We start from the raw sequence: 27,528 nt of genomic DNA on the forward strand, positions 1-27,528 counted from the left end.
AATTGAGCTGTGATTTAGATGTTCAGAGTGTTCTTCTGATGTGCATGAAGGTTTTTCGTTTTGTAATGTTAGTAGTAATGAAATAATTGATGCTTTAGCAAGAATTAAATTTAATGCGGTTGGATTTGATGGTTTAGGTTAGATTGAAAACAGGGTGCGGATATTAATCCGCCCCATGCCACAATGGGCATACACCTAAGCCAGTAGTCGACTTGTTGTGCGTTCTAAATACTAAAAAAGAAAATCTACCGGTATCTGTTAGACGCGACGCCGTCCTACCGTCCGTTTTCTATGTCCCATAGGGTTGCAAGAGTATTTGTCGCTCACGCTCTTAACTCGGACCGCGTCGACTCGAAAAGCTTCTGGTTAACCAAATTTATTGAAAAATATACGTGTTGGCTTTAATGAAACGATCGAAAAGTTGGACTGATTTTCATAAATAGTTTTTCCATTATTTTAGTTCCAATGCCTTCTGGACGAACCAAGTCTAATCGCGAGAGAAAGTCTTTCATGAAAGGGAATAGCTGGAGCTTAACCTGTTGTACCGTGGGGTGCATTTTTGTAAAGTTTTAAGAATTTGTTTAGATCTCTTTGCTTCGATGACAAAGTTGATCCCATTGCCTTTAACAGTCTGGACGCTATTCTCTGCCTACCCGTTATTCATTTCTGCTAACTTGGGTGGAAAATAGTCATTTTATGAGCTTATAAAGTTTATTCGGGAAATCGGTCTTTATGGCAACTATATCTAACTGTTATCGAATGTGGACCGTATTTAGCACAAAAGTCGAAGGTTTCAGTCCAATTCATGATTAAAAATTTTAGAACATCGGAATATTGCTCTATTTGAGACTATATCAATGCATATTTCTATATATATATATATATATTGTTGCTGGATGGTAGGGGCCGATTGTTTATGATGAACCAAAACCACTAACCCTTGAAAAATCGGGGAATGTTTGTAGATGGGCAGCGGGTGTGTTTGTCATATTTTCCAGTAAAATTGCAGGCGAGTAAGAACCCTTACTCTCGTTTGTTATTTATTTTGTTTAAAACAAAATTTTTTTTGATAAAAATGCGTTCGAGGATGTCAATGAAGCAATCGAACAGAAAGTTGGTTTAGATTATCTTATACCCATTGGCAGTTTAAGTTCAAAGTTGGGCTCCATATGTTAAAAATGTACATTGATATAGTCTCAAATAGAGCAATATCCCGATGTTCTAAAATTTTTAATCATGAATTGGACTGAAACCTTTGACATTTGTGCTAAATACGGTCCACATTCGATCACAGTTGGATATAGTTGCCATAAAGAGCGATTACTATTTTCTATCCAAGTTAGCAGAAATGAATAACTTCTGTGTACAGAATTTGACCACCATTTGCTATATGGAGTTGAGTAAAAATATAGGAACCTGTCATTTTATTCAACAGGTCCTGGGTACCGGATGCTCATCGACAATTATTGACGGATTCACTATAATTTAATTTTTGTCTGTGAAGTGTCACAAAGTCTGTTTCATTTGCAAACTTTGATATCCACTCTCTATCCATAGGCGTGTCGCGGTCCCCCTTAACAACATGTAAGTTAAATCTGTGCGTAGTATATCCAATTTTTACAGTGACAGGCAAACGCCCTTTACAATCTAATTAACGACCCGAAAAGTTTCTGAATTGTCTGCCCTGCATCCTCTCTTTATTTTTCCGTCTTCCTCATCTCATATTTAGAAGCAGATTGAACTTTGTGCACTTCAGAGGGTGACTGATTAGTGGAATTGATTACTGTCCTAGTGCAGTTCGTAAGTTCTCTTGCGTGCGTAATTTCACTGTGATTCACTTTCACTTTTCCCCTCAATTCAGTTTATTATTATCTCTCAAACAAAAAGTCCAAATTTATTATTAGCGTAAGATCCTTTCTTGGTTTTATCTAAGAAACCTCATGTTGAAAATTTGGATAATTTTTAAACTTTTTAAACTTTATTATTATTACTACTATTATTATTTATCACTTTCCGGGAGCATTGCGGTGGTGGCAAAAATACCTTGTTGACCACGTCCATGGCAATAGGCCAGCCTGTGGCAAGTTATGCAGCGCTAGTGTGATCTCGTCAGCTCTGTAACACGCAGTGGAATAATATTCAGATCTGTCAGAATGCCACTCTTCGAACTGCGACGGACTGTCTCCCCAGTTCAAGCAGACGAAAGATAGAACACAACGCACTGCAACAACAACAACGATATTCGTGAAAACCAGAAAACTTAGACGTTGTGGCATGGTAAATGTTGATTTTAATCACCCATTGTGCTATAATACAAGTACATATTCAGTTTTAAAGGTATATCTTAAGTACTAATCTTAAAGTACAATGAACACAAAACAATTTGTAAGAAATTTTACTATATACGGCTGCAATTTCTTCTAATAATGTATACAATAGTATAAAAGTTTGTTACAATCAATTGACTAATAAGCACCGTAGTTATTAACACAAACACAATTATCTATTGTGAAAACTTACCAATTAAGTACACAGATATACATACATTAAGTGGCAGTACAAAATTATTAAAAATTTTCTACTTGTAAAATTAAGTAGGTATACTTTCATAAATTCTTTAGTTTAATTTTGATTATAATACTTGTAATCACATTTCATGTTAACTTCTTGTGTTCCCCTTGAGAGTCGTGATTTCGACGTTTGTAATTCTCTTCTGCTGCCAGAAACAAAGCAGATGCCGTCGCGAGGCCAGTGTGGTCGACCAAAGTGCGCAAGAAGCCGCCGGGTTTTTGGAGTAGTTCAAATGGATGACCCAACTCAACGAGTTGTCCAGCATCCATTACTAAGATTCGATCACAATCCATAACAGTGTGCAGACGATGGGCTATGGTTAGCACAGTGCATGCTGAGAATTTTGATCGTATGGTCTTTTGGATGAGTTTATCGGTCCTGTTAGAAAAGACAAAAGCGAAGGGAACCAAATATTATTACTATGATGTTTAGCTATGTTACAACAAACAAAAAAAAGCCTTTATCAATGCTAAATTTGTCACTTACTCGGGGTCAACATTAGCGGTTGCTTCATCCAAAATTAATATTTTGTTTTTTCTCAAAATTGCTCTTGCCAAACAAACCAGTTGTCTCTGGCCAACGCTAAAGTTAGATCCGCCGTCGTACATACGGCAATTAAGACCACCAATTAATGTAGACACGTGACTTTTTAGCTCAACATCCTGCAGAGCCTTCCACATATCATCGTCTCGGCATTCCTCTAATGGATCCAAATTATAACGCAATGTTCCCGAAAATAAGACAGGATCTTGGGGTATTATTGAGATGTTACTCCTCAAGTCATACAAGCCTAAGTTTTCTATATCGATGCCATCGATATATATAATGCCCTCATTATATGCCAGGCGAAAGAGTGATTGAATGATTGATGACTTTCCTGCGCCAGTCCTTCCAACAATACCAAGTTTTTCATTTGGTCGTGTGACAAAATTTATATCTTTTAAAACATATGCATCCTTGGGACTGTATTTGAACTTGAAGTTAATAAACTCTATGCGTCCTTCATTGGGCCATTCACATTTGGGTTTGTATTTTGGCTCTGTTTCCATTGCTGCCTCGGGGGGTTGCTCAGTATATTCCAAAATGCGCTCTACGCTCGTCATTTGGTTTTCTAGTTCTGCGGTTTGTCGCATGCCCCATTGGCACATACCAATCATTGTAATAGAATGCAGAATAGCTAAACCAACATCACCACTATTAAACTCAGAACCCAACACAAGGAAACTGAATGTGACCATCGTTATGTAAATAACACAAATTATATCTGTCCACATGGCAAAAGCTCGAGTACACGAAAGAAAAAGGAACCACGCAGAGGTGTTGGCGTTTTGGTAGTCATGGAATTCTACTTCCAAGGCTGCTTCCCCTTCTAGAGCGCGTATCGTTGTAAGTCCTTGAAACGTTTGGTTTGTTAATGAATAAACCGGACTGCGAGCTAGAAGAACATAAGAACAATAAAATATATTTTTCATAGCATAACAACTCCTATCATCATTAGCCAACAAAATAAACAAATTGGCTAAGCAGCCAAGGGTTATATAGTGGACTTAGATTTATATAAAAAAAAAAACTGAAATACCAACCGGATATCAAGTGACTGACCAAAACCCCACGATTGAACAACGTGGAACACAAATGAGTGGTAGTTCGGAATAGAAGAGGATTGCTTTAAAGGCAAATAAAATTGGGGTACTTTAACGAAAAGGATTGACCCCGTTCTATTGGGTTGCCCAAAAAGTAATTGCGGATTTTTCACAGTCGGCGTTTACAAATTTTTTCACAGCTTGTGACTCTGTAATTGCATTATTTCTTCTGTTAGTTATCAGCTGTTACTTTTAGCTTGCTTTAGAAAAAAGTGTAAAAAAAGTATATTTGATTAAAGTTCATTCTAAGTTTTATTAAAAATGCATTTAATGCATTACAAGAGAGCACATGCTACTCGCCTATGCCGACGATATCGATATCATAGGTCGGTCACCGGAAGTAGTAACTGCAGCCTTTGAAAGAATCGACAGAGAATCAGTGAAAATGGGTCTGGCAGTAAATGGAGATAATACGAAATGGATGGTTTCAACTTCCAAAAAGCTTTGCACAACCGAGCAGATAAAGAACATGGAGAAAGTTGGGAACCACAACTTTGAGATAGTCAGTAACTTTATCTACCTCGGCACCGCCGTAACCGAAACGAATGACACCAGTTTTGAGATAAAGCGAAGAATAATACTGGCAAACAGATGCTACTTTGGACTAAGAAAGCAGTTTAGAAACAAAGCCACCTCTCGACAGACGAAGACTACACTTAACAAGACACTGATACTACCCGTGCTGTTATATGGTTCTGAAGCATGGGTACTTGTGAAAGTAGATGAGGCAGTGCTTGGAGTATTTGAGAGAAAGATTCTTCGTAAAATATATGGACCAGTTTGCGTTAACGGAGAATATAGGCGACGTATGAACCACGAGCTGTATGACGACGATAGCGTAGTTACACACATCAAAATACAACGGCTGCGTTGGCTCTGTTGGTCATGTTGTCAGAATGGATGAAGAAGCTCCAGCAAAGAAGTATTTTGAAGGCAAACACGGTGGTACATGCAAACCGGGAAGACAAAAAGCCCGATGGAAAGATCAAGTTGTGGGAGAAACCTCGAAACTTGGTGTCAGAGATTTTAGAATGAGCGCAGAAGATCGAGGCGCTTGGAACGCTATTCTACGTTCGAAATATTCTGTCATAGCCAATTAAAGTAAGTAAATAAAATAAATAAAACTATTTGATATCTACATTAGGTTTTGTAAATAAAGCCGTTAGTATTTAGAGCGAAAATGTATATAAAATTTTTTGTAAGTAGATTTGTAATATTTATGATATTTTTACAGCCTTATTCACAAACATTTAAAAGGACTCTATTAACTTAAAATAGTTAAAATGTGCTGTTTTTGTATTCACAAACACATAAAACCTATATTTCCTTTAAAAAAATTTAAAAGTTATACCGGCCGGTACCGACTCTTGCCTAAATATGGATTGCCTGTGATAGTCGAAATGGTATTGCATTGGTATGGACTGGAATAAGCTTGCTCACCTATGGAGTTTGACGAGGACCACAAACAAATGTAGCGACAATAACAACAACAATTTCACTGTTCTTGCCTTCCCTATGTATGACAAAATCCGCATTGATTTCGTTGTTGTTGTAGCAGTTTATTGTGTACTATCTTTCGTGTGCTTGATTCTGTTGAGTGTCAAGACCCAGGAACTCCGCGACTAAGATGGGATGCGTCCACAGGGATCTGGGTCTGAGTCGAGTGGGTCTGGCCGGGCAGTTAAACAGGTGACGTGTATCGTGCGGTCCCTGGTTACAATCGGGACATACATCTTGCACGTCGGCATCAATCCTAGCTCTGTGGGAATTGAGGCGGCTGCATCTGCCGGAACGTAATTGAGCCAGAACCACTCTGGTTTGCCGGGGGAGGTCGATTTCTTCGGGTGCAATGGGTGGCGGTCGTTCTCCAAGGACTACATTCACCCGGTAGCCAATTAACGCGTCTGCTACCGTGTCTGCATGAATGTTGTTCAGACCCGCTTGATATGCCGCTTGATCTAGAGGTTCTCTCTTGTAGCGCTGGACCTCACGCTCTAGATCGTGTAGATCTACCTTAAGGCTGCTGGGCGGTGGGTATCTATCCACAAGATGATGATTTGGATGATTTCTGCGATAACAGCCCAAAGGTATTGCTTAGACAGCATGTAGTCATGTCTTCGCACTGGTAGGATCTTTGTATCCTGATGGAGGTGGTCCACATGAGAACTAAGGAGACAGCCCGTCGCAGCTCGGAGGGCGGCATTCTGACAGATCTGAATATTATTCCACTGCGTGTCACAAAGTTGACGTGACCACACTGGCGCTGCATAACTTACCACAGACCGGCCAATTGCTTTGTACGTGGTCAACAAGGTATGCCGTCTGGAGGAGGTGGGATGGAGGATAGGTAGAGGTTAAACAGAGCCGGAGATATCACCCCACCTTGGGGAACTCCCTGTTTCACTCTACGGTGTTTTGACTTCTTATCCCTAAATTCCACAAATGACTGACGGCCGCACAGATAATTCGCGACCCAACGTTTCAGGCCTGGCTGGAGGGACGTGTTGGCGATGTCCTCAAATAATTTGGCATGGCTGACCGTGTCGAATGCCTTCGATAGGTCCAGTGCCACGAGGACCGTCCTATCACATGGCCTGGGTTGATTGAAGCCACGTCAAATGTGTGTGGTGATGGCATGCAAAGCTGTTGTTGTGCTGTGCAGTCTCCGAAATCCGTGTTGATGCTCGGCGAATGGAAATTCTCCTACGAGGCTCGGGAGGAGTAACGCCTCAAGCGTCTTAGCCACTGGTGAGAGAAGGGAGATCGGTCTGTACAACTCCCCCAAACTCGGGTCTTTACCAGGCTTCAGTAGCGGGATCACTCTGCCCATTTTCCAGACATCGGGAACTATAAGAGTGTTCAATGACAGGTTAAGGACAGTGGTAAGGTACTCAACTCCAGGTAAATCCAGATTCTTCAGCATCAATGTAGAGATTCCGTCGGGGCCCAACGCCTTGGAAGATTTGGCGCCACGGATGACATTCGTAACTTCGCCCACGGTAAATTGTGATGGCTGTTCATCGGCTCGGAGACCACGAATACGGCGAATGGCTCTCCTCCTTGCCCTGTCTCTCTCGGGATGCACAATAAATTGACGGTTGAACAACCTGGCGCATCTCTTCGGATCAGTCACGGTTAACTCGCCAAAAGTGACTAAGGTCCTGTCGTCCCGTCTACCGGGGTTCGAGAGAGACTTAACAGTGGCCCACAGTTTGCCTGCACCGGTGCCTAAGTTACATTGCTCCAAGTGTTCCAGCCACAAATTCCGCTTATGTTCGTTGACTACCCTGTTTATTTCCAGATTCAGCTCGCTGATTCTGGGGTTAGCGGGGTCCATAGCACGAATCCCATCACGCTCCTCTGCGAGTACCACTGCTTGCGCCGGGAAATTGGGTCGCACTTGCGGTATTCGACCGGCTGGTATAAAGCGAGCGGCTGCTGCGTTGATGATGTCTCGGAATTTCGTCTCGGCCACAAGCACATCAGAGGGGGGTGGCAGTTCATTGAAGCGGCGATTGGTATACTCTCTGAAGCCAGTCCAATTGGCCTTCTTGTAATTGATGAACGTCCGGTACTCAGAGGTTATGAAGTCGGGTGGTCGGTCGATGGTGAGGATTATGGGGAGGTGGTCTGACCCCAAAGAGATGACGGCTTGCCAAGATACGTCACTCAGGAGATCAGGGGATGCGATTGAGATGTCTGGCGAGCTGCTGCACCTCCTCGTAATCCTAGTGGGGGCATCCTCATTCACCGTGCAAAACGTGGAGCTATCTATCTGCTCTGCCAAAGCTATGCCACGCTGGTCGTTACCTAGGGGAGCATTAAAATCCCCCAGAACCAGACGACTATGGCCAGATAGCAACCCACTTATGTCGGGGCTGTAGGCCTGGCCATTATTATCTTCTGTTGTTGTGCTGTGCAGTCTCCGAAATCCGTGTTGATGCTCGGCGAATGGAAATTCTCCTACGAGGCTCGGGAGGAGTAACGCCTCAAGCGTCTTAGCCACTGGTGAGAGAAGGGAGATCGGTCTGTACAACTCCCCCAAACTCGGGTCTTTACCAGGCTTCAGTAGCGGGATCACTCTGCCCATTTTCCAGACATCGGGAACTATAAGAGTGTTCAATGACAGGTTAAGGACAGTGGTAAGGTACTCAACTCCAGGTAAATCCAGATTCTTCAGCATCAATGTAGAGATTCCGTCGGGGCCCAACGCCTTGGAAGATTTGGCGCCACGGATGACATTCGTAACTTCGCCCACGGTAAATTGTGATGGCTGTTCATCGGCTCGGAGACCACGAATACGGCGAATGGCTCTCCTCCTTGCCCTGTCTCTCTCGGGATGCACAATAAATTGACGGTTGAACAACCTGGCGCATCTCTTCGGATCAGTCACGGTTAACTCGCCAAAAGTGACTAAGGTCCTGTCGTCCCGTCTACCGGGGTTCGAGAGAGACTTAACAGTGGCCCACAGTTTGCCTGCACCGGTGCCTAAGTTACATTGCTCCAAGTGTTCCAGCCACAAATTCCGCTTATGTTCGTTGACTACCCTGTTTATTTCCAGATTCAGCTCGCTGATTCTGGGGTTAGCGGGGTCCATAGCACGAATCCCATCACGCTCCTCTGCGAGTACCACTGCTTGCGCCGGGAAATTGGGTCGCACTTGCGGTATTCGACCGGCTGGTATAAAGCGAGCGGCTGCTGCGTTGATGATGTCTCGGAATTTCGTCTCGGCCACAAGCACATCAGAGGGGGGTGGCAGTTCATTGAAGCGGCGATTGGTATACTCTCTGAAGCCAGTCCAATTGGCCTTCTTGTAATTGATGAACGTCCGGTACTCAGAGGTTATGAAGTCGGGTGGTCGGTCGATGGTGAGGATTATGGGGAGGTGGTCTGACCCCAAAGAGATGACGGCTTGCCAAGATACGTCACTCAGGAGATCAGGGGATGCGATTGAGATGTCTGGCGAGCTGCTGCACCTCCTCGTAATCCTAGTGGGGGCATCCTCATTCACCGTGCAAAACGTGGAGCTATCTATCTGCTCTGCCAAAGCTATGCCACGCTGGTCGTTACCTAGGGGAGCATTAAAATCCCCCAGAACCAGACGACTATGGCCAGATAGCAACCCACTTATGTCGGGGCTGTAGGCCTGGCCATTATTATCTCGGCAGTACCAGACCTGACTGCTACCCCCATACATTCCATGTATGGGTCACTAGCGTCAAGCGCAGGCGAGATAGGTCTATACTGCACGGAATGGTGTATAACGAAGTCCAATCCCCCACCTCCATTCCTTGAGCGATCCTTACGTAGCACATTGTAGCCGTGACAACTGTGCAAGCTGCAGGTGTTAGTCAGCTTTGTCTCCTGGATCGTTGCGACCGTTATGCTCTTCCGATCTTGCCTCGCAGTCCATTGCAGTTTAACTGCGAGAACGATACACTTCCCGGCACTGGCCTGGCAATAGTAGGGCTAGGGTGCTGTCGTTGCATAAATTGCCGTACGGGAGAGGTCGGGGGGGTCACATAGTCAGACGACGAGGATGCCGAAGGCGACGACGGCGACGCTTGTGATCCACTGCTGGCTATGTTCGCACAGCACCTAGCGACATAGCCAGTATGACTATACTCCCGTAGCGAAGTTAGGCCAGAGCAAGAACGGAAATGTACCCACTCCAAGCACCGGTTACACCTCACCGGCACTGACCGATGATGAAGGCGGTTCTGGCAAACGGAACAGAACCAGGGCCCGGGGTTCTTTTCAATCCCGGCACGGACCAGAAGCATACGGAGAAGGCACTCCGGGATGTGCCTCTCCCATGACGAAAAAAGACGAACACGTACACTGAGGCGGCAGCCCTTGCCGATGAAGATTCCATCGGGTCAATCCGGGGCGTACAACCGGCTGCCATGGGATTTCGTGCTGGGCCATAGTGGAATAAAAAGTAATGAAAGTCAAGACGTCTTGACTGTAAGAGCTACAGGACTGCTATCAAATGTGAAGCCTTTCAAGGCAGTCCAAGTTAAGGGGAGTGTGCGCCGTATTTTAGAATACGATTGTATAGATTAACTTTGCATGATTTACAGCGCAAAGAAGCCGGTGACTGGTATAGATATATGTCCTTGACAAAAATATTAAAACATGCACCAATAGTTTGTACAAAATAATTTCTTTTCTATTTTTATAAAAAAATTGTTTTTGTCGAATAACCGGAATTGCCAGATTAAACATAAAAAATCGAAAAACGTTCAAAAGTTATTTGACTGTGATTATGTGTCTTTGTGAATACGAAATTTAAAAATCAGTGTATGTATTTAGCAAAAAGTGAGTAATAGTTAAGAGATTTTTAACCCATACATTTTTTTTGTGAATAAGGCCGTTAATCATTATATATATTACCTTGCTAGATTTTATTGTAAATTCCTGCGATTTTTCATTGTGCTTCTTGATAATCTTGCAGGATTCACTGAATAAGGCTAAGCCAAGCGATTTTTTTTATATTCTTTCTTTGTTTACGCTTTCCCTAATATGATAACATTTTCAATCGGCAGATTTAACAGCCTTAATGATGTTCATGGGGCCTATCCGCTTTACGTTTTCGCATGTCACCTAACCTTCAATTAGTGAATCCTGATTATCTTGGTTACATTGTTCACGATAATCAGTTCCTTCGCTCCGAATTATGTAATTTAATTGTCATGCATTTTAATTCCCAAAGCTTAAATCCTACGTCCACCAAAATTTCTGAAACCAGATTTATTATTGACGAGTTTTTTATTAAGATATCGTTTGTATATCTGAAACATTGCCAATGCCGTATATCCCTTCTGGATCCGTGAATATTTCTTGGTTTGTGGTTTGCAAAAACGATAGCCCTGGCAGAAGAGGTCGGGGTGTGGCCTTTCTTATTTCAAAAAATTTAAATATAAGGTCGTTTACTCAGTGTCATATTATTGAGTGGTGGAAAGTTTATTTATTGCGGTAATTATTGCTTTAGGAAAAAATTTAGTACCAAACGGCAATTTCGATTCTTTCGAACATGAAATATCCAGCCTTCTTGTTCGATATAGGGTTATTTTAGTAATGGGTGATTTCAAAAGAAATATTTCTGATCTACCCATCGCTGCTGCCATAAGTCATTCCTGCAACAGAATGGGAGTATCTGTTTCCCATAATAGTTGCTCGATTCATTTTGATGTTTTCCATTAATCTACCTCTGATTTCTTTTTACTGTCACAACCAGGTTATTTTCTCCATTATTTCCAAGCATGGCTCCCAGCGTTACCGTTGCAAAAACTGATGAATTTTATGAGTGAGTTTGATTACAATAGATTAAGCGAACCAACATTGCGTGAGGAGGTGGCTTCAGTTGGCCTTGAACAGATGTTCCCGGTACGGGATAACAATGAGCACCACACGAGATGGAACTTTGAACTCCAATCTGTGTTGTGTTAATTGTTATCACGAGAAGCTTAGCTGCGAGCTACCGGGCGCGCTTCCAGGTTGCGGATAGTGGAATGTCTCGCGCGGAGAGTCTCAGTAAGATACCGGGCGGCACCGGCTCTTTCATAAATACTGAGTGCCTATGAAGCTCGATACGACAGGGCACGACAAGCTTGCTTGCCTTTAGGAGCTATACTAGGATCGCCACCTCCAAGTATAGACATGTGGCTACAACAACTACCGATGTTAATGATCAACTTGAGTTATTAGAGTTATTAGCCTCGGGTCGAACCCCCCAAAATGATTTTCTCTTTTAATTAAATTTATTCTAAATAAAAAATTTAGTAACATTTTTTAAAATGACAAAATTTTATATTTTGATATTCTAAAGGGTGATTTTTTTGAGGTTAGGATTTTCATGCATTAGTATTTGACAGATCACGTGGGATTTCAGACATGGTGTCAAAGAGAAAGATGCTCAGTATGCTTTGACATTTCATCATGAATAGACTTACTAACGAGCAACCCTTGCAAATCATTGAATTTACCAAAATCAGTGTTCGGTTCGAAATGTGTTCAAATTTTGACAAATTTTGTTCAGCGATGAGGCTCATTTCTGGTTGAATGGCTACGTAAATAAGCAAAATTGCCGCATTTGGAGTGAAGAGCAACCAGAAGCCGTTCAAGAACTGCCCATGCATCCCGAAAAATGCACTGTTTGGTGTGGTTTGTACGCTGGTGGAATCATTGGACCGTATTTTTTCAAAGATGCTGTTGGACGCAACGTTACGGTTAATGAACACATTTCGAACCGAACACTGATTTTGGTAATAAAATTCAATGATTTGCAAGCGTTGCTCGTTAGTAAGTCTATTCATGATGAAATGTCAAAGCATACTGAGCATCTTTCTCTTTGACACCATGTCTGAAATCCCACGTGATCTGTCAAATACTAATGCATGAAAATCCTAACCTCAAAAAAATCACCCTTTACAAAGACAACATTTTGCTGAAGCCAGGGCCGGCTTAAAATTATTTTTCTTAAGGACAAAATTGTAATAATTGGACACCCATCGAACATACTTTTTAAAGACAAAATTTCTTTGAAAATTTTCTAAAGACAACATTTTTATCAAATTTTTTCTTAAGATAAAATTTTTATTTGTTTCTCTTTCGAAAATTGTAAAAATTTAATTATCTTGCCCTAACAAGCAAAAAAAAACTTGAAAAATTAATAAAATTTTTATAAAAAAGCCTAAACCTAACTTCTAGATTATTTTTTGAAGCCAAAATTTTACATTTTGTGACACATTTTGCATAAACATTTGTTAAACCTTTTTATTATGCTTATCTGTCTCAAACAAAATTTTCCTCAAATTTGTTCTATAGAAAAAATTCCATTGTTTGATTTTGTTGAATTTTTATAAATTCATAATTTAGAGAATTTTTATCGACGTTACAATTTTTTAACAAAACACAACAAAAAATTGAAGCTATTTGTTACGTAAAATCGTCACGTATGGCAGACCTGCGTGCCGCATAGCGACACCACTTGATAGAGAAGTTTTAACATGGCACTAATGTAAAGTTTACAGGCAGATTAATACTACTACTGAAAATTTGTTGTTGTACTCACTGGGATTTGAATCCAGACGTTTAGCTTCAGAGGCAGACATGCTTACCTCTGAGCTACGGTGGTCATCAGTATTTGAGTGCAGAAATCAAAAATAATTCTGCTTTGCCGATTATTTGCTATATATCTTCACCTCAAATGCGATATAATTTAACCCCCAAATTATAAATTACATAGTCGATGGTCGTTTTCTCATTCTCCGGTTACAACATATCGTGTCTATATTTGGTTATTGTTTATCCTAACGGCAGATGGGAGCCGGTTAGTGACTTATCGTCCCGATAAATGTAACTGTTTTTTTTTTTTTTTTGTTTACCGACTGCTGCGTGATAAAAGAATGCTTTTACTTACTAATCCAGTAATAATTTGCCAGTAAAAATTTGCAAGAGAGTAAGAAACTTCTGCTGGTAAAAAAAATCTCCAGCAGAAATTTGCAACCCGTCTTTTAATAAACTCTCCAAATGTTTTTCGCTCTCACACTCTCTCTTACCGAAAAACGAACGACTTTCCGTAAAAGTTTGAGCAAATTTTTTGTACGCGAGTATTTTTATTGCTGATTGCTGCGTAATGTTGCCATATCTTCTAAATTACCTAACCAGTGTACGAGAACACCAAATTTGTTAACAGGAGGCTTATTTCCACGATAAATTAATGTTCCGGTTACCTAACACCAACTCAATTTTTCTACGAGAAACCCGCCCTAAGAGTACTTTACTACTTCTAGATTACTGCTATAAGACTACTTTAAGAGAACAATTTAATCGAAATTCCGATAGTTGTTAATTCTTCTAGAGGCTCGACAAGTCAACTAAGGCAACTCGTGTACATTTACAATTTACATAACTGTATATGCTGACAGTTTAACTGAAGAAATTTTTGGTGTGACGTAGGAAATTTAAACAAATTGTAAACTACTAACTTCTATTACAAATTATTATATACAAACTTACAGATTGACTCCAAACGTTTCACACTGCGACTTGTCTTGATGTAAACAAAACGTATGAGCACTAGACAAATAATAATCACAACAGCAGGTACTAATAACCAGTAGTTTGCAACGGCGACTATAATCATTACTCCAGAGATATCAATAGCGAACTAAAAAACACCAAAACAAACATTTTTTATAGATGTACAAATTAAAATTAGAAAAAGTCCAAAAAAGGAGCAAAATATATTTAGCAGACATTTTTGTAAAACGGATTTATATTACATATTTTTCTTACTGATAGACAATCCATTAAGGTTTGCGGTAGATCGGCATCGACAGTTCGGATATCTTTTGAAAAACGGTTTAAGATGCGTCCTGAAGAGTTGGTATTGAAGAAGTACATGCTTGTTCGAGTTATTCCACGGAATAAACGATCATGTAATTTCAAAGAGATGCGCAAGCACATGCTATAAAATCCAAAAGTTCTAAATAAGTAGACAATTAAAGTTGAACCCAACATGATAGAATAAATTATCACACGTTTCTGACGTTCCTGCTCCTCCCAATTGTTATCGGCAATAGCTGTAGAATTAAGAGCATTTGCAGGAGACTCTTCGATAGACTGGCCGATGTTTTCTTCCCAAATAACCCTGCAAAAAAATTAAACGTTTTTATTGGTCAAACCTCTATTACAATCGTAGTATTCATACCATCTCGAAAGGAAATAGTCCACACCATTTAACATAACTCGTGTACATATAAAAAGACCAACTATCAGGATCAAAATGAATGTACTTTCTAAAGCTTTGAAGTACGACAAATAGACGTCAAGCTTTACAGAACCTACTGCTTGGGCTTCCCGATTTACATCCTCTACCGGCTTTTCACCAGGTCGCAGGACTGGGTGGTAATTTTCGCCGCTCTTATCGGAATCGCTTCGGGAAACGTGACTACTAACACTTATCTCGTCTAGTGTTTCTCCGTTCGGTGTAACACTAGAAGAACTTGCCAAGAACTGAAATTGTTTTGACTTCTGCAATTCCTGATAACTGCCCTGAGCAACAATACAACCGGATCCCATTAGAATAAGATGTTCCACGTCAAAGAGGTACTGGAGTTGATGTGTAACTAAAACTCGTATTTTATTTGATAGGAAATCATTGATGCATCTTTCAAATATATGTTTTCCAACGTGTGTGTCGACGGCGGAAAGGGGATCATCTAATAAGTAAATGTCAGCTTTGCGATATACAGCTCTGGCAAGATTTATACGCGCTTTTTGTCCTCCACTTAAACTGACGCCACGTTCCCCGACTATTGTGAGATCACCCCGGGGTAGCAATTCGAGATCCCGTTCTAGCGCACATACTTTCAGAACTCGTTTGTAGCGACGCTCATTAAAATCTTCCACAAACACTACATTATCACGAACAGTACCCTCGAATATCCATGGCTCTTGCGAGCAATATGAAACCTTGCCATTTACCAGAACTTCTCCCGAATCTATTTCAACCTCTCCCAAGAGAACATTTAAAAATGTCGTCTTCCCGGAACCCACTGGCCCCACAATAGCTGCTAGTGTTTTATTCATTATTTGCGCATTAAGTTTTTCAACCGCACTATTCCGAAAGCCGGGCAGTGCATTTGTCTCCCACGTTGCACAGGTGTCGCGAAGAATGATACATTTACTTGGGGCGCCGACATTAAGTGTTCTTACTTTTTTAATAGGGCTCGATTCTGGCAAAGGATTGCTATCATATTTGCCAATTGACTCGTTTTTATCCAGTTTGTTTTTGTTCAGGTCGTCGTTTTCATATTTTTTTTTCGATTTTTTTTCCAGCTTTAGTGGAGCTTCAGCTTGATCGCCATCCAATAAAAATTCCTTACATCTTCGAGCCGACACGTACGCCTCAGCAATGAATGTTATGGCTAAAGGCCAAAAGTGAACCATGGAGTCATTTAACATATTGAAATACGATGACACTGTATAAACACGTTTGGCCGTTAGCGCGTCTCCAAGGTAAACGTATGAGACTAATGCCAGAAAGACGGATAATGGCGAAATCATTGATGTGCAGCTGAGAGCGGCATGGATGTAGGAAGTTCCACGAATTGCTTTCACCTCTTTTAATCGAACATCAGCAATAACTTTGGCAAAAGATCTCTCCCAGGCGTACATTTTTATAACTTGTATTCCTTGGATTATTTCGTTCATCAATTTCACTCTCAAATCAGTTCGCTCCGCTGTCTTTTGTCTATAGTAAGCGGCCTTCTTTCCGGCCCACGCCTGAAGTGGTATAAAGCTTAACATAAACGCGACACCAATTACAGCCGATATTCCAATTTCTCGATACATCAAATATCCTATTAGCAGAGATTCAGTAGGGCCCTTCCAAAGGTCATGCAAGAAGCACAAAGCCACATCAAATCTTCCCAAATCGTTGGAAAGTATATTTATGGCACGCGCACGTAGTCCGTCATTGGATGCACTTTTTGAGATTTGTTGGCATTTACGATACACAAGACCGGATAAGGCCAAACGAATTTTTGTGCCAACTTGAAAAATGTAGAAAATAAAAGGATGGAATGTTAGCACTGGAATGATGGAGCACAGAACAATGCCTCCTGCAAAAAGGTAGGCGTTATCCTTAGTTATAGAAGTTTGACCACTGGCAAAGTACGCCACAAGACCGCCCAAAAAGAGTGGTTGCAAAGCTCTGTAATATAAACCAAATGTTAGACTATATTGGCTTTTACTCAACCTACCTGCCCAACTTACTTGGTTGTAGATTCACATATTGAATATAATAAACCTAATGGTAGAAACACAGCCCCATATGCCTTAACAATCAAGCGCACAACACTGGGATCCTTCCTCGTACATTCCTTATCCCACAAATGACTAAACTTTTCGGTCAAACGAGCGCTGTCAAACTCTTTGTGATGTTGATATAGTTCCTCATCCTCCAATGGTCCTTGGAAGCCACGACGAAAGAGATCTTTCATCCACCTGCAAACAGAGTAAACGGATATAGTAATAGCAAATCTATAGCACATAATAAACATAGCACATAATAAACATATACATAACACTGCTAAATTGATAGGACAAAAATAATAGAAAGTTAATTAAGTCAAGATCTTCTCTGAAGTTTTAAAAAATTTCCGATTCAATTTAAATATTATTAAAAGAAATTATTATTTAATTGAAATAGATAATATTTTCTATCACATTATTTATTAACAAGTTTTTCAGAGTGCTTTAATAATTGAATCAATAGTTTTTTTATTGAAAATTACAAAAAATTTCAATCACGATCGTATTGAAAAAGGTTTAGATTCAATTAAAAAAAATATTGAATAAATAAATTTTTTAATCAAAATAGAAACAATGACAATTAAAAAAATTAGTTTCAATTAAAAAAATGACTGAATCAATTCTTAACTAAAAATGGCAAAAATTTCAATCACGCTCGTAATTGAAAAGAATTTCTGATTCAATTAAAAAAATGATAGAATCAATTAATTTTTTTTTTTGTTCGTCATATTATTTTCTATGTAAGGACCTTTGTTTGAAGCTGGAGTTACATACTATGCGCGCGCCTTACAAATGTACATTGCTTTTATCGGTTTTGTTTGAAGAGTTGTATTTTAAAGGGGTATTTAATGCGCGCTCATATTATTATGTTAAGGTGGAGCATTACGCACGCAAAAAAATGCATCTCGGCAAACAAATCCCATAAAAAAAGAAATTTAAAAGTCAAAGATTGTCAACTTTGACGGTTGAACTCAAGCACCTCAAGTTCATGTTCCCTCTGTGTATCAAATATACAAATTAATTGGAATTTTCAAATAAGTTTAATCATTTTTTAATTAGATCAATTAAAAATTTAATTGAAAAATTAATTTTTAATTGGTCCAATTAAGAAATTAATTCAAAATTTCAATAAATTTTTTAATTGAATACGCAATCGTTTAATTGACATTTTTTCAAAAAAGGTGTTTGATATTATCGTTTCCGTGCTTGAAGCAGTTTCTATGAGACATTTAATTGATTTGAAATTGGTCCCACTATTTGCAAGGCTAATTGAAAATGACATATTCGCAACTGGAGTGTTTTATTTTTCAATCTAGCGGATTCGCTAGCTTAAGGCTGGTACTATATTCGCTTTTCGCGTCATTTTTCGCCGATTACTTTTTTAAGATAATAGACTTTAAAGCAAAAAAACTTGCTGATTTCATTCAGTAGGATATTCCCTCATAAATAAAACGGTCTTCCCGCTTTCGTACAAACGCTTTATACTTTAACATTAGCAGCACTGACACCACATCTGAAATAACTAAATAACAACAACAAAAATAAATTATTTTAAATTATAAATGTGATGTTATTATAATCCTAAGCAATTTTGCACATCAGAAAGTTTAATAAATATGTTGCGTTTTTCCTCTTTTTTTCAATTCTTTGTTTGATAAAAGGTTTTCATTGCCTTCTGAGCACGCTTCTGGTCCGTGTCGGGATTGAAAAGAATCCCAGACCCTGGTTCTGTTCGGTTTGCCAGAACCGCCTTCATCATCGGTCGGTGTCGGTAAGGTGTAACCGGTGCATGGAGTGGGTACATTTCCGTTCTTGCTCTGGCCTAACTTCACTACGGGAGTATAGTCATTCTGGATATGTTGCAAGATGCGTCGTCGTTGTCGGACTATGTGACCCTCCCGACCTCTCGCCTGCGTCTGGCGCTAGTGACTCTACATGGAGTGCAGTCAGGTTCGGTACTCCCGAGATAGAGCTATACAACGTGTACATACCGCCGGTTGGTAGCTGTGTCCAAATTAATGGCCAAGCTTACAACCCCGACATAAGTGGGTTACTATCTGGTCATAATCGTCTGGTTCTAGGGGACTTTAATACGCATCACATTTCATGGCTCCCTAAGTAACGACCAGCGTGGCATGTCATCCGTGGCGCCAAATCATCCAAGGCGTTATGCCCCGACGGAATCTCCACATTAATGTTGAAGGATCTGAATTTACCTGGAGTTTCTTCTGTTCTTTGAACACTCTTATAGTCCCCGAAGTCTGAAAAATGGGCAGAGTGGTCCCGCTACTGAAGCCTGTAAAGGACCCGAGTTTGGGGGGTCGTACAGACCGATCTCCCTTCTCTCCCCAGTAGCAAAGACGCTTGAGGCAATACTTCTCCCGAGCCTCGTAGCAGAATTTCCAATCGCGGAGCATCAACAGGGATTTCGAAAACAGCATAGCACATTAACTGCTTTGCATGCCATCACCGCTCACATTTGGCGTGGCTTCAATCAGCCCAGGCCATGTGATAGATTGGTCCTCGTGGCACTGGACTTATCGAAGGCATTCGAAGGACATCGCCAACACGTCCCTCCAGCCAGGCCTGAAACGGTGGGTCGGGAATTATCTGTGTGGAATTTAGGGATAAGAAGTCGAAACACCGTAGAGTGAAAGAGGGAGTTCCCCAAGGTGGGGTGATATCTCGTGCACTGTTTAATTTCCACTTATCCTCCATTCCACCCCCTCCAGACGGCATAGAGATGGTATCATATGCGGACGATTGTATATCATGGCATCAGATCCCCACCCATTGTTGACATCTGCTATAGGTTGAACGTCTACCTCAACGAACTTTCCTTATATTTCGCTGATCTGCCACCAAATCTTCAGCCACATTGTTCACTACAACTAAGCGTGAGGTGAATACTGAGCTGACTGTGATGGTCGATGGAGAAATGATTCCGACCATCAAGTGTCTCAAAATACTTGGCGTCACATTTGACAGCTCTTACACAAGGTCCTCAAGTCTGCACCCCAAGTGACTTGAGGACCTTGTTGACCATGTACAAAGCAATTGGCCAGTCTGTGATAAGTTATGCAGCGCCAGTGTAGTCTCGTCAGCTTTCAGATCTGTCAGAAGGCCGCCCTCCGAACTGCGACGGGCTGTCTCCTCACCTCCATCAGAAGACAAAGATCCTACCAGTGCGAAGACATAACTACAAGATGCATAAACAATACATTGTTCACTACAACTAAGCGTGAGGTGAATATTGAGCTGACTGTGATGGTCGATGGAGAAATGATTCCGACCATCAAGTGTCTCAAAATACTTGGCGTCACATTTGACAGCTCTTACACAAGGTCCTCAAGTCTGCACCCCAAGTGACTTGAGGACCTTGTTGACCATGTACAAAGCAATTGGCCAGTCTGTGATAAGTTATGCAGCGCCAGTGTAGTCTCGTCAGCTTTCGGATCTGTCAGAAGGCCGCCCTCCGAACTGCGACGGGCTGTCTCCTCACCTCCATCAGAAGACAAAGATCCTACCAGTGCGAAGACATAACTACAAGATGCATAAACAATACCTTGTGCATCATCTTGTGGATAGATATCCACCGCCCAGAAGCCATATTGTGTTCTATCTTTCGTCTGCTTGATTCTGTTGAGTGTCAAGACCCAGGAACTCTACGACTAAGATGGGGTGCGTCCACAGGGATCTGGGTCTGAGTCGAGTGGGTCTGGCCGGGCAGTTAAACAGGTGACGTGTATCGTGCGGTCCCTGGTTACAATCGGGACATACATCTTCCCATCAGAGTAGCTCTGTGGGAATTGAGGCGGCTGCATCTGCCGGAACGTAATTGAGCCAGATTCACTCTGGTTTGCCGAGGGAGGTCGATTTATTCGGGTGCAATGGGTGGCGGTCATTCTCCAAGGACTACATTCACCCGGTAGCCAATTACCGCCTCTGATGCCGTGTCTGCATGAATGTTGTTCAGACCCGCTTGATATGCCGCTTGATCTAGAGGTACTCTCTTGTAGCGCTGAACCTCACGCTCTAGATCGTGTAGATCTACCTTAAGGCTTCTGGGCGGTGGGTATCTATCCATAAGATGATGATTTGGATGGTTTCTGTCGATAACAGCCCAAAAGGTATTGCTTAGACAGCATGTAGTTATGTCTTCGTACTGGTAGGATCTTTGTCTTCTGATGGAGGTGGTCCACATGAGAACTGAGGAGACAGCCCGTCGCAGTTCGGAGGGCGGCATTCTGACAGATCTGAATATTATTCCACTGCGTGTCACAAAGTTGACGAGACCACACTGGCGCTGCATAACTTACAACAGACCGGCCAATTGCTTTGTACGTGGTCAACAAGCTTTTTTTGTCTGCACCCCAAGTGCTGCCAGCGAGTGACTTGAGGACCTTGTTTCTACTTTTGACTTTATTGCAGATTGCTGTGGCATGTGAGGAGAATGTGTAAGAGCTGTATTTCTCCATCGACCATCACAGTCAGCTCAGTATTCACCTCACGCGTATATGAAGTGAACAGAGTAGATGAGGATTTGGTGGCGGATATCTTCAGACTTCTTGCAGCGAAATATAAGGTAACCTCGTTGAGGTAGACGTTCAATCTATCGCAGATGTCATCATGGGTGGGGGGCCTGATGCCATGATCGTACAATCGTCCGCATATGATACGATCTCTATGCCGTCTGGAGGGGGTGGAATAGAGGATAGGTAGAGGTTAAACAATGCCGAAGATATCACCCCACCTTGGGGAACTCCCTGTTTCACTCTACGGTGTTTCGACTTCTTATCCCTAAATTCCACAAATGACTGGCGACCACACAGATAATTCGCGACCCATCGTTCAGGCCTGGCTGGAGGGACGTGTTGGCGATGTCCTCAAATAATTTGGCATGGCTGACCGTATCGAACGCCTTCGATAGGTCCAGTGCCACGAGGACCGTCCTATCACATGGCCTGGGTTGATTGAAGCCATGGCAAATGTGTGTGGTGATGGCATGCAAAGCTGTTGCTGTGCTGTGCAGTCTCCGAAATCCATGCTGATGCTCGGCGAATGGAAATTCTCCTACGAGGCTCGGGAGGAGTAATGCCTCAAGCGTCTTTGCCACTGGTGAAAGAAGGGAGATCGGTCTGTAAGACTCCCCCAAATTCGGGTCTTTTCCAGGTTTCAGTAGCGGGATCACTCTGCCCATTTTCCAGACATCGGGAACTATAAGAGTGTTCAATGACAGGTTGAGGACAGTGGTAAGGTACTCAACTCCAGGTGAATCCAGATTCTTCAACATCAATGTAGAGATTCCGTCGGGGCCCAACGCCTTGGAAGATTTGGCGCCACGGATGACATTCGTAACTTCGCCCACGGTAAATTGTGATGGCTGTTCATCGGCTCGGAGACCACGAATACGGCGAATGGCTCTCCTCCTTGCCCTGTCTCTCTCGGGATGCACAATAAATAAACGGTTGAACAACCTGGCGCATCTCTTCGGATCAGTCACGGTTATATCGCCAAAAGTGACTGAGGTCCTGTCATCCCGTCTACCGTGCGACATAGCCAGTATGACTATACTCCCGTAGTGAAGTTAGGAAGGAGCAAGAACGGAAATGTACCCACTCCATGCACCGGTTACACCTTACCGACACCGACCGATGATGAAGGCGGTTCTGGCAAACCGAACAGAACCAGGGTCCGGCGTTCTTTTCAATCCCGACACGGACCAGAAGCGTGCGAAGAAGGCACTCCGGGATGTGCCTCTCACATGACGAAAAAAGACGAACACGTACACTGAGGCGGCAGCCCTTGCCGATGAGGATTCCATCGGGTCAATCCGGTGCGTACAACCGGCAGCCATGGGATTTTTTGGTTGTATTGCTAGTTTATTTCGCGTGTAATTTGACGCATGCATATCTAAAGTATGTGTCCACTTCTGAGCTAGAGTTACTGTATTTTATATTATTTGTTCAAATATTAGCCAAGCCGTAAGACCTTATTTGACAATCCTATGGCAGCAGGTTGTACGTACCGGATTGACCCGATGGATTCCTTCATTGGCAAGAGCTGCCGCCTCACTGTACAACACACTGCTACAAAAACAACAAACAACATCAATCCTATGGCAGCCGGTTGTATGTACCGGATTGACCCGATGAATTCCTTCATCGGCAAGGGCTGCCGCCTCAGTGTACCACACACTGCTACAACAACAACAACAACAACAACAAAAACAACCTTATTTGCCTAATGGACTACATTTAAGTTTAACATGTTATAAAATTTTTCCTTATTTTTTGATTCTGTCTCATTTTATAGATTTTATTAAGTTATATTTTTAAATCTTTCATTTCGGGTCACATTGAGAATATACTTTTTATTATTATTTTGCTTTGCCTAGGGAAAAGAGAAGTCTCCAGCTATTGGTGACGGTGGGCGAACCAGACAGTGGGCAAATCAATACGAAGTGCGGCACAGATATTGCCCGAAGAATATCCTTTGTCGAGCATTGCATTGTGAAGGTGGGTAATTTGACTGTCACCTCTTAGCGGTAATCCCTGGCTAAGCCAACTTTCTTAAACTCTTTTTTTCATATTTCTATTCTACGCAAAATTTCCTTTAATTTCAGTTAAAGGCTTGCAAATGTCACGTTTTTCTCTATTAATGCCATCTGTTAAACAAATGCATTGATACAATATGGGATCATCAACCCAACATCATTCTATGAGAGCTGCGCGACTATCCTTTGCCATAAGTAGCAATGCCGAAACAACCACAATGACATTGACTGTCATCAACTCGGCAAACTTGCAATGCATCACAATAAGGATTGAAATAACAGAGAAATGATTGTGCTCTCAAAATTTGACAACTAGTGCCATGGTTATATGTAAGTGTCGGTAATTATTTTATTTTTCTTCCGCCGAAAATTAAAAAAACTCTAATTAACAGTAAAAAGAAAAGAAATAAAGATACGCACATTGGAAGCTACGACTGCCGAAACCCAATATACGTGCTTTACGCCATAGTTTGCTTCACGGGAAAAGAAATAATGCATATTTAGAAAATGCAAACGACGTTAACTGCATGCCATTGGGAGCAGAATTCTGCTTGCGACATGTTCTTAGATTATCTATATTCATATCTATGATTTGACTAACTGGGTGAAGGCATCATAAGTCCTTTATCCCTATTTTGTAATTAAGGATTTTTATGGTACTTGAAATAGCTGTTAAAAAACAATTACAGATTTTGCGGCATTTATGGTACTTCATTATGATCCATATTGAAGTAGAATGTGTGCGAGTTTTTCATCTATTGCAGCTAGCCATTTATTTAAAAAACGGTGTATCTTTTTTATCTATTTCTTTAAACATGCGTTGTTTTCCTAAACAGAATAATTGCACAAAAGAAACTAGTTTCTTATAAAGATACATGCAGATAGGGTTAGTGTACCAGAAGTCGGCAGTTTAAGGATTTTGCCTTCCGGGTACAAATATTTAAATCAATTAAAATTTGGTTTTTACACTTCAAAAATTGGTTTCGTTTTAGATATATTAACCAAAAATTTCAACTTGTTTTATTAATATTGTGAAATTTTAAATTTTTTAAAAATAGTGTTTTTTCTCCGGTTGTCAGCACTATTTTCCAATGTTCGGCAAGATATTTTCCTTAAGTCGGCATATAGTATTTTGGTGAAGAAAATATTAATTATTAAAGAAAATTACAGGTGCACTTACTTTAAAACATGCTTTTACATTATTAACTCACATATCTAACATACCAAAAAACAAGGAACATCAAAAAATAAATTCATAAGCTCAACCGAGTCAAAAATTAGATACCCACAACCATAGATATGTTTCTCATCTGGAGATCGGTATATACAATTGCTATATTCAACTAAGATTCGGTGTGTACCGTATTGGAAAAGGATTTAGAAAAGTCAATACTACCCATTTATCAAAATTTCAGGGAAATTGGTTAAAAAAAAACCATTTAGAGGCCAAGAAGTTCAATCGAGAGATAGATCATATTTAAGATATATCCAAAAAAGGTCCGATATTGACCATATTCGACGCGATCCTCGTCAAGCTCCTGTAGGAGAGCAAGCCTTGTCAAATCGACCATCATAACTAAGTATTTGTGAAAGAGCCGGCGCCATCCGACCTCTCAATAAGACTCTCCGTTCGATACCGCTGATTGTCCGCGACTGCCGTTGCAGCTATGTCATGTCTATGGGCTATGCCAACAACTAGCGACGGTTGATGAAGTTCGTACGAATATCGAACTTGAAATTGCTGCAATAATAAAAAAAAAGAAGGAAATCGAGTTCCATACATAATGGAATAACAGGAATAAAGAATTTCAGTGGTTAAACCAAACCGTGTTTTATTAAAAAAAAAAATTTAGCGCTCTTATTGAAAACCCCTGTATAAATGGTAATATAGGGTTTTTCAATAAGAGCGCTACAAAAGAAAATTGGATTTTAGTGCTCATGATACGGCTTGTCGTCATACAAATATTTTTTTAAAAAAGACAGATGGAAGTGCTACAGATCTTTGAATGGGTTTACAGAAATTTCGCATACCAAATTTTTCAAAACCATTCTTGTTGAATTTTTGATATATGTACTTCATATTTCTCACTTCAATGCAGTCGTTTCTTTCATGGTGTGCTATTTTTTTTTTATCTGCCTGAGACGATCGTCAGCTAAATGCCGCTGTTATTGCACGCCATGCCGCTCTTGGACTTGGGTGCATGCAGTTGTGATGGGCTGTCTGTTATTCTACTTGTATGGCATAAACTAACAGGACGATGGCATGCTGTCATTGGTTCATTCAATTCGGCTCGTGCAGTACAATATTACCTATATTCGGCGTTATTTTGCTTGATGGGGGAAAAGCCCATTTGGGGCCCTCAGGCCCTAGCCCCAAAAACAGTCTTCATATTCGAGTTATTTTTAGGGGGTATAAAAATCGCCGTAAATTGCTCTCACCCACGTGCAAAAATTTTCATTTTCCCCCGTAAACTGCACTTTGCCCCTACTTCACGATGGTATATCATACGGCTTCGAATGGGTTAAATTTTTGAAACGGTATTGAACGGCAGATAAGCTGGCAATAGTTTGACACGATCACGTTAAAGTATTCGAAACTGTCGTACAGAACAAATTCAAGGCTAGAGAAAGTTTTGTGTGTGTTACTTACCAAAAACTCCAACGGGAGAAGAAATTTGCGCTAGAATATGGGTTCTTTGGTCGAATAATTTTTTTGCGAGTCCGATTCATATTTTTCTTTATTAACTATATTTACAGTTAATCTTTAAGGACACAACCGTTTGTAGATCACTCACGAATACTGCAATATTTTATAAGCTGGCTAATATTTTTACCGATGTACATGTACTATTGTTTTTATTTAAAGCAAATGAAGAATATCTTTATGCCGCCTTAAAGCAATTTAAGCGTAAAATCGACTCCCGATTTGTTTCTTCCCCTCACATTTGATGTAATGTGCACGAAACATCCGACTGATTACTCCGACACTTTGTTCTATTCAGTTTGTACTAACTTTACAACTGTATACATATGTAGTTATTTACATGTGTTAGACATCTATGTTGTTATTTTAGTAATAATGGCGTTTTTTCTACCAACTTATTCAAATAGCTACACAACGCTACCTCACTATCAATTTGGAAGTAATGGAGAAAATATCAAAATACTTTAATACTTTATAACATGAATCTCCCTCTGCGAAGCATAGGAACATTGGAATCGCGATAAAAACAATTTCGCAATTGAAAGCAATTCAAATGAAGAGTTGCCACGTTTCCAGAGCTGGGTTGGTGGTTTCTTTTAATATGATGTGAAACGTACGTTGCTCGTTGTTTGTAAAAGTTGGTAATTTTTTACCTATAGCTGTGGCAAATAGTAACAATTTGCAATACTGAGATGCAAGAATGCTCTGGAAGATATTTTCTTCTGCTTTTGAGAAAAACATTTTCTGTGCCAAAACAGCGGAAAAAATTGTTTGCCTAGATTTTGGGTTTTGCTTTGAATCCTTTTACGATTTGGCTTTGTTTTTGAGATATGTATTTTATTTCCTTTAATAACGCTGGTACTATAATCGGTTTTGTGCCAATCGTTAGCAAAGTTGTAGGGTTTGTAAAAATATGACGTTTTGTGTGGCGAATCATTTTTGAGTAGCCCAGGGGCTAGCAAGGTTTTTGAAGTTTATAAAGCAGAGTTCCATGTTGTGAATAGATACGCAGGCCAAATTAATTTGCGGACGGCGATTACGATCCGCACAAATTTATTTGTTTATGATTTATTGATGATTTTGTTAAAAACATTATATTGTGAATAGATACGCAGGTCTAATTCAATTTGCGGACGGCGATACGATCCGCACAAATTTATTTGTTTATGATTTATTGATGATTTTGTTAAAAACATTATATTTTCATATTGCCATTTGGAAATTGGTGA

General features: G+C 40.7%; 1 protein-coding gene and 1 long non-coding RNA gene across 3 annotated transcripts; one reads left to right on the forward strand and one right to left on the reverse strand.

The window, feature by feature from the left end:
• Window positions 1-1,956: 1,956 nt before the first annotated feature.
• LOC106087324 (probable multidrug resistance-associated protein lethal(2)03659) lies at window positions 1,957-26,821 on the reverse strand. Of its 2 annotated transcripts, none has more exons than XM_059362183.1 (7): window positions 26,721-26,821; window positions 17,001-17,231; window positions 14,932-16,938; window positions 14,517-14,871; window positions 14,238-14,388; window positions 3,058-4,006; window positions 1,957-2,949 (listed from the first exon to the last, which is right to left on the reverse strand). In XM_059362183.1, exons 1-7 carry the CDS (start codon window positions 26,807-26,809, stop codon window positions 2,655-2,657), a joined length of 4,077 nt encoding a protein of 1,358 aa, XP_059218166.1. In that variant the 5' UTR covers window positions 26,810-26,821; the 3' UTR covers window positions 1,957-2,654. The 2 variants fall into 2 exon arrangements, with proteins under 2 accessions (XP_059218166.1, XP_013107786.2); XM_013252332.2 differs by lacking the exon at window positions 26,721-26,821 and adding an exon at window positions 26,246-26,714.
• Window positions 23,356-24,409, forward strand: LOC106087328 (uncharacterized). The gene is made up of 3 exons (XR_001221259.2): window positions 23,356-23,557; window positions 23,665-23,925; window positions 23,988-24,409. It is a non-coding gene; the product is annotated as an uncharacterized LOC106087328 (long non-coding RNA).
• Window positions 26,822-27,528: the final 707 nt, after the last annotated feature.

The sequence above is a fragment of the Stomoxys calcitrans genome, chromosome 2 (genome assembly GCF_963082655.1).
Source record: "Stomoxys calcitrans chromosome 2, idStoCalc2.1, whole genome shotgun sequence".
In the NCBI taxonomy this organism is placed as follows: Eukaryota; Metazoa; Arthropoda; class Insecta; order Diptera; family Muscidae; genus Stomoxys; species Stomoxys calcitrans.

What these genes read in the sequence shown, in the direction of transcription:
- LOC106087324 (XM_059362183.1), bottom strand. Translation starts at nt 26,809, where the DNA reads ATGTTCCTATGCTTCGCAGAGGGAGATTCATGTTATAAAGTATTAAAG. An exon ending in CCTTAATGGATTGTCTATCA is followed by an intron (nt 14,389 to 14,516) that starts GTAAGAAAAATA and finishes GGTGTTTTTTAG; the next exon opens with TTCGCTATTGATATCTCTGG. An exon ending in ACCGCTAATGTTGACCCCGA is followed by an intron (nt 2,950 to 3,057) that starts GTAAGTGACAAA and finishes CTTTTCTAACAG; the next exon opens with GACCGATAAACTCATCCAAA.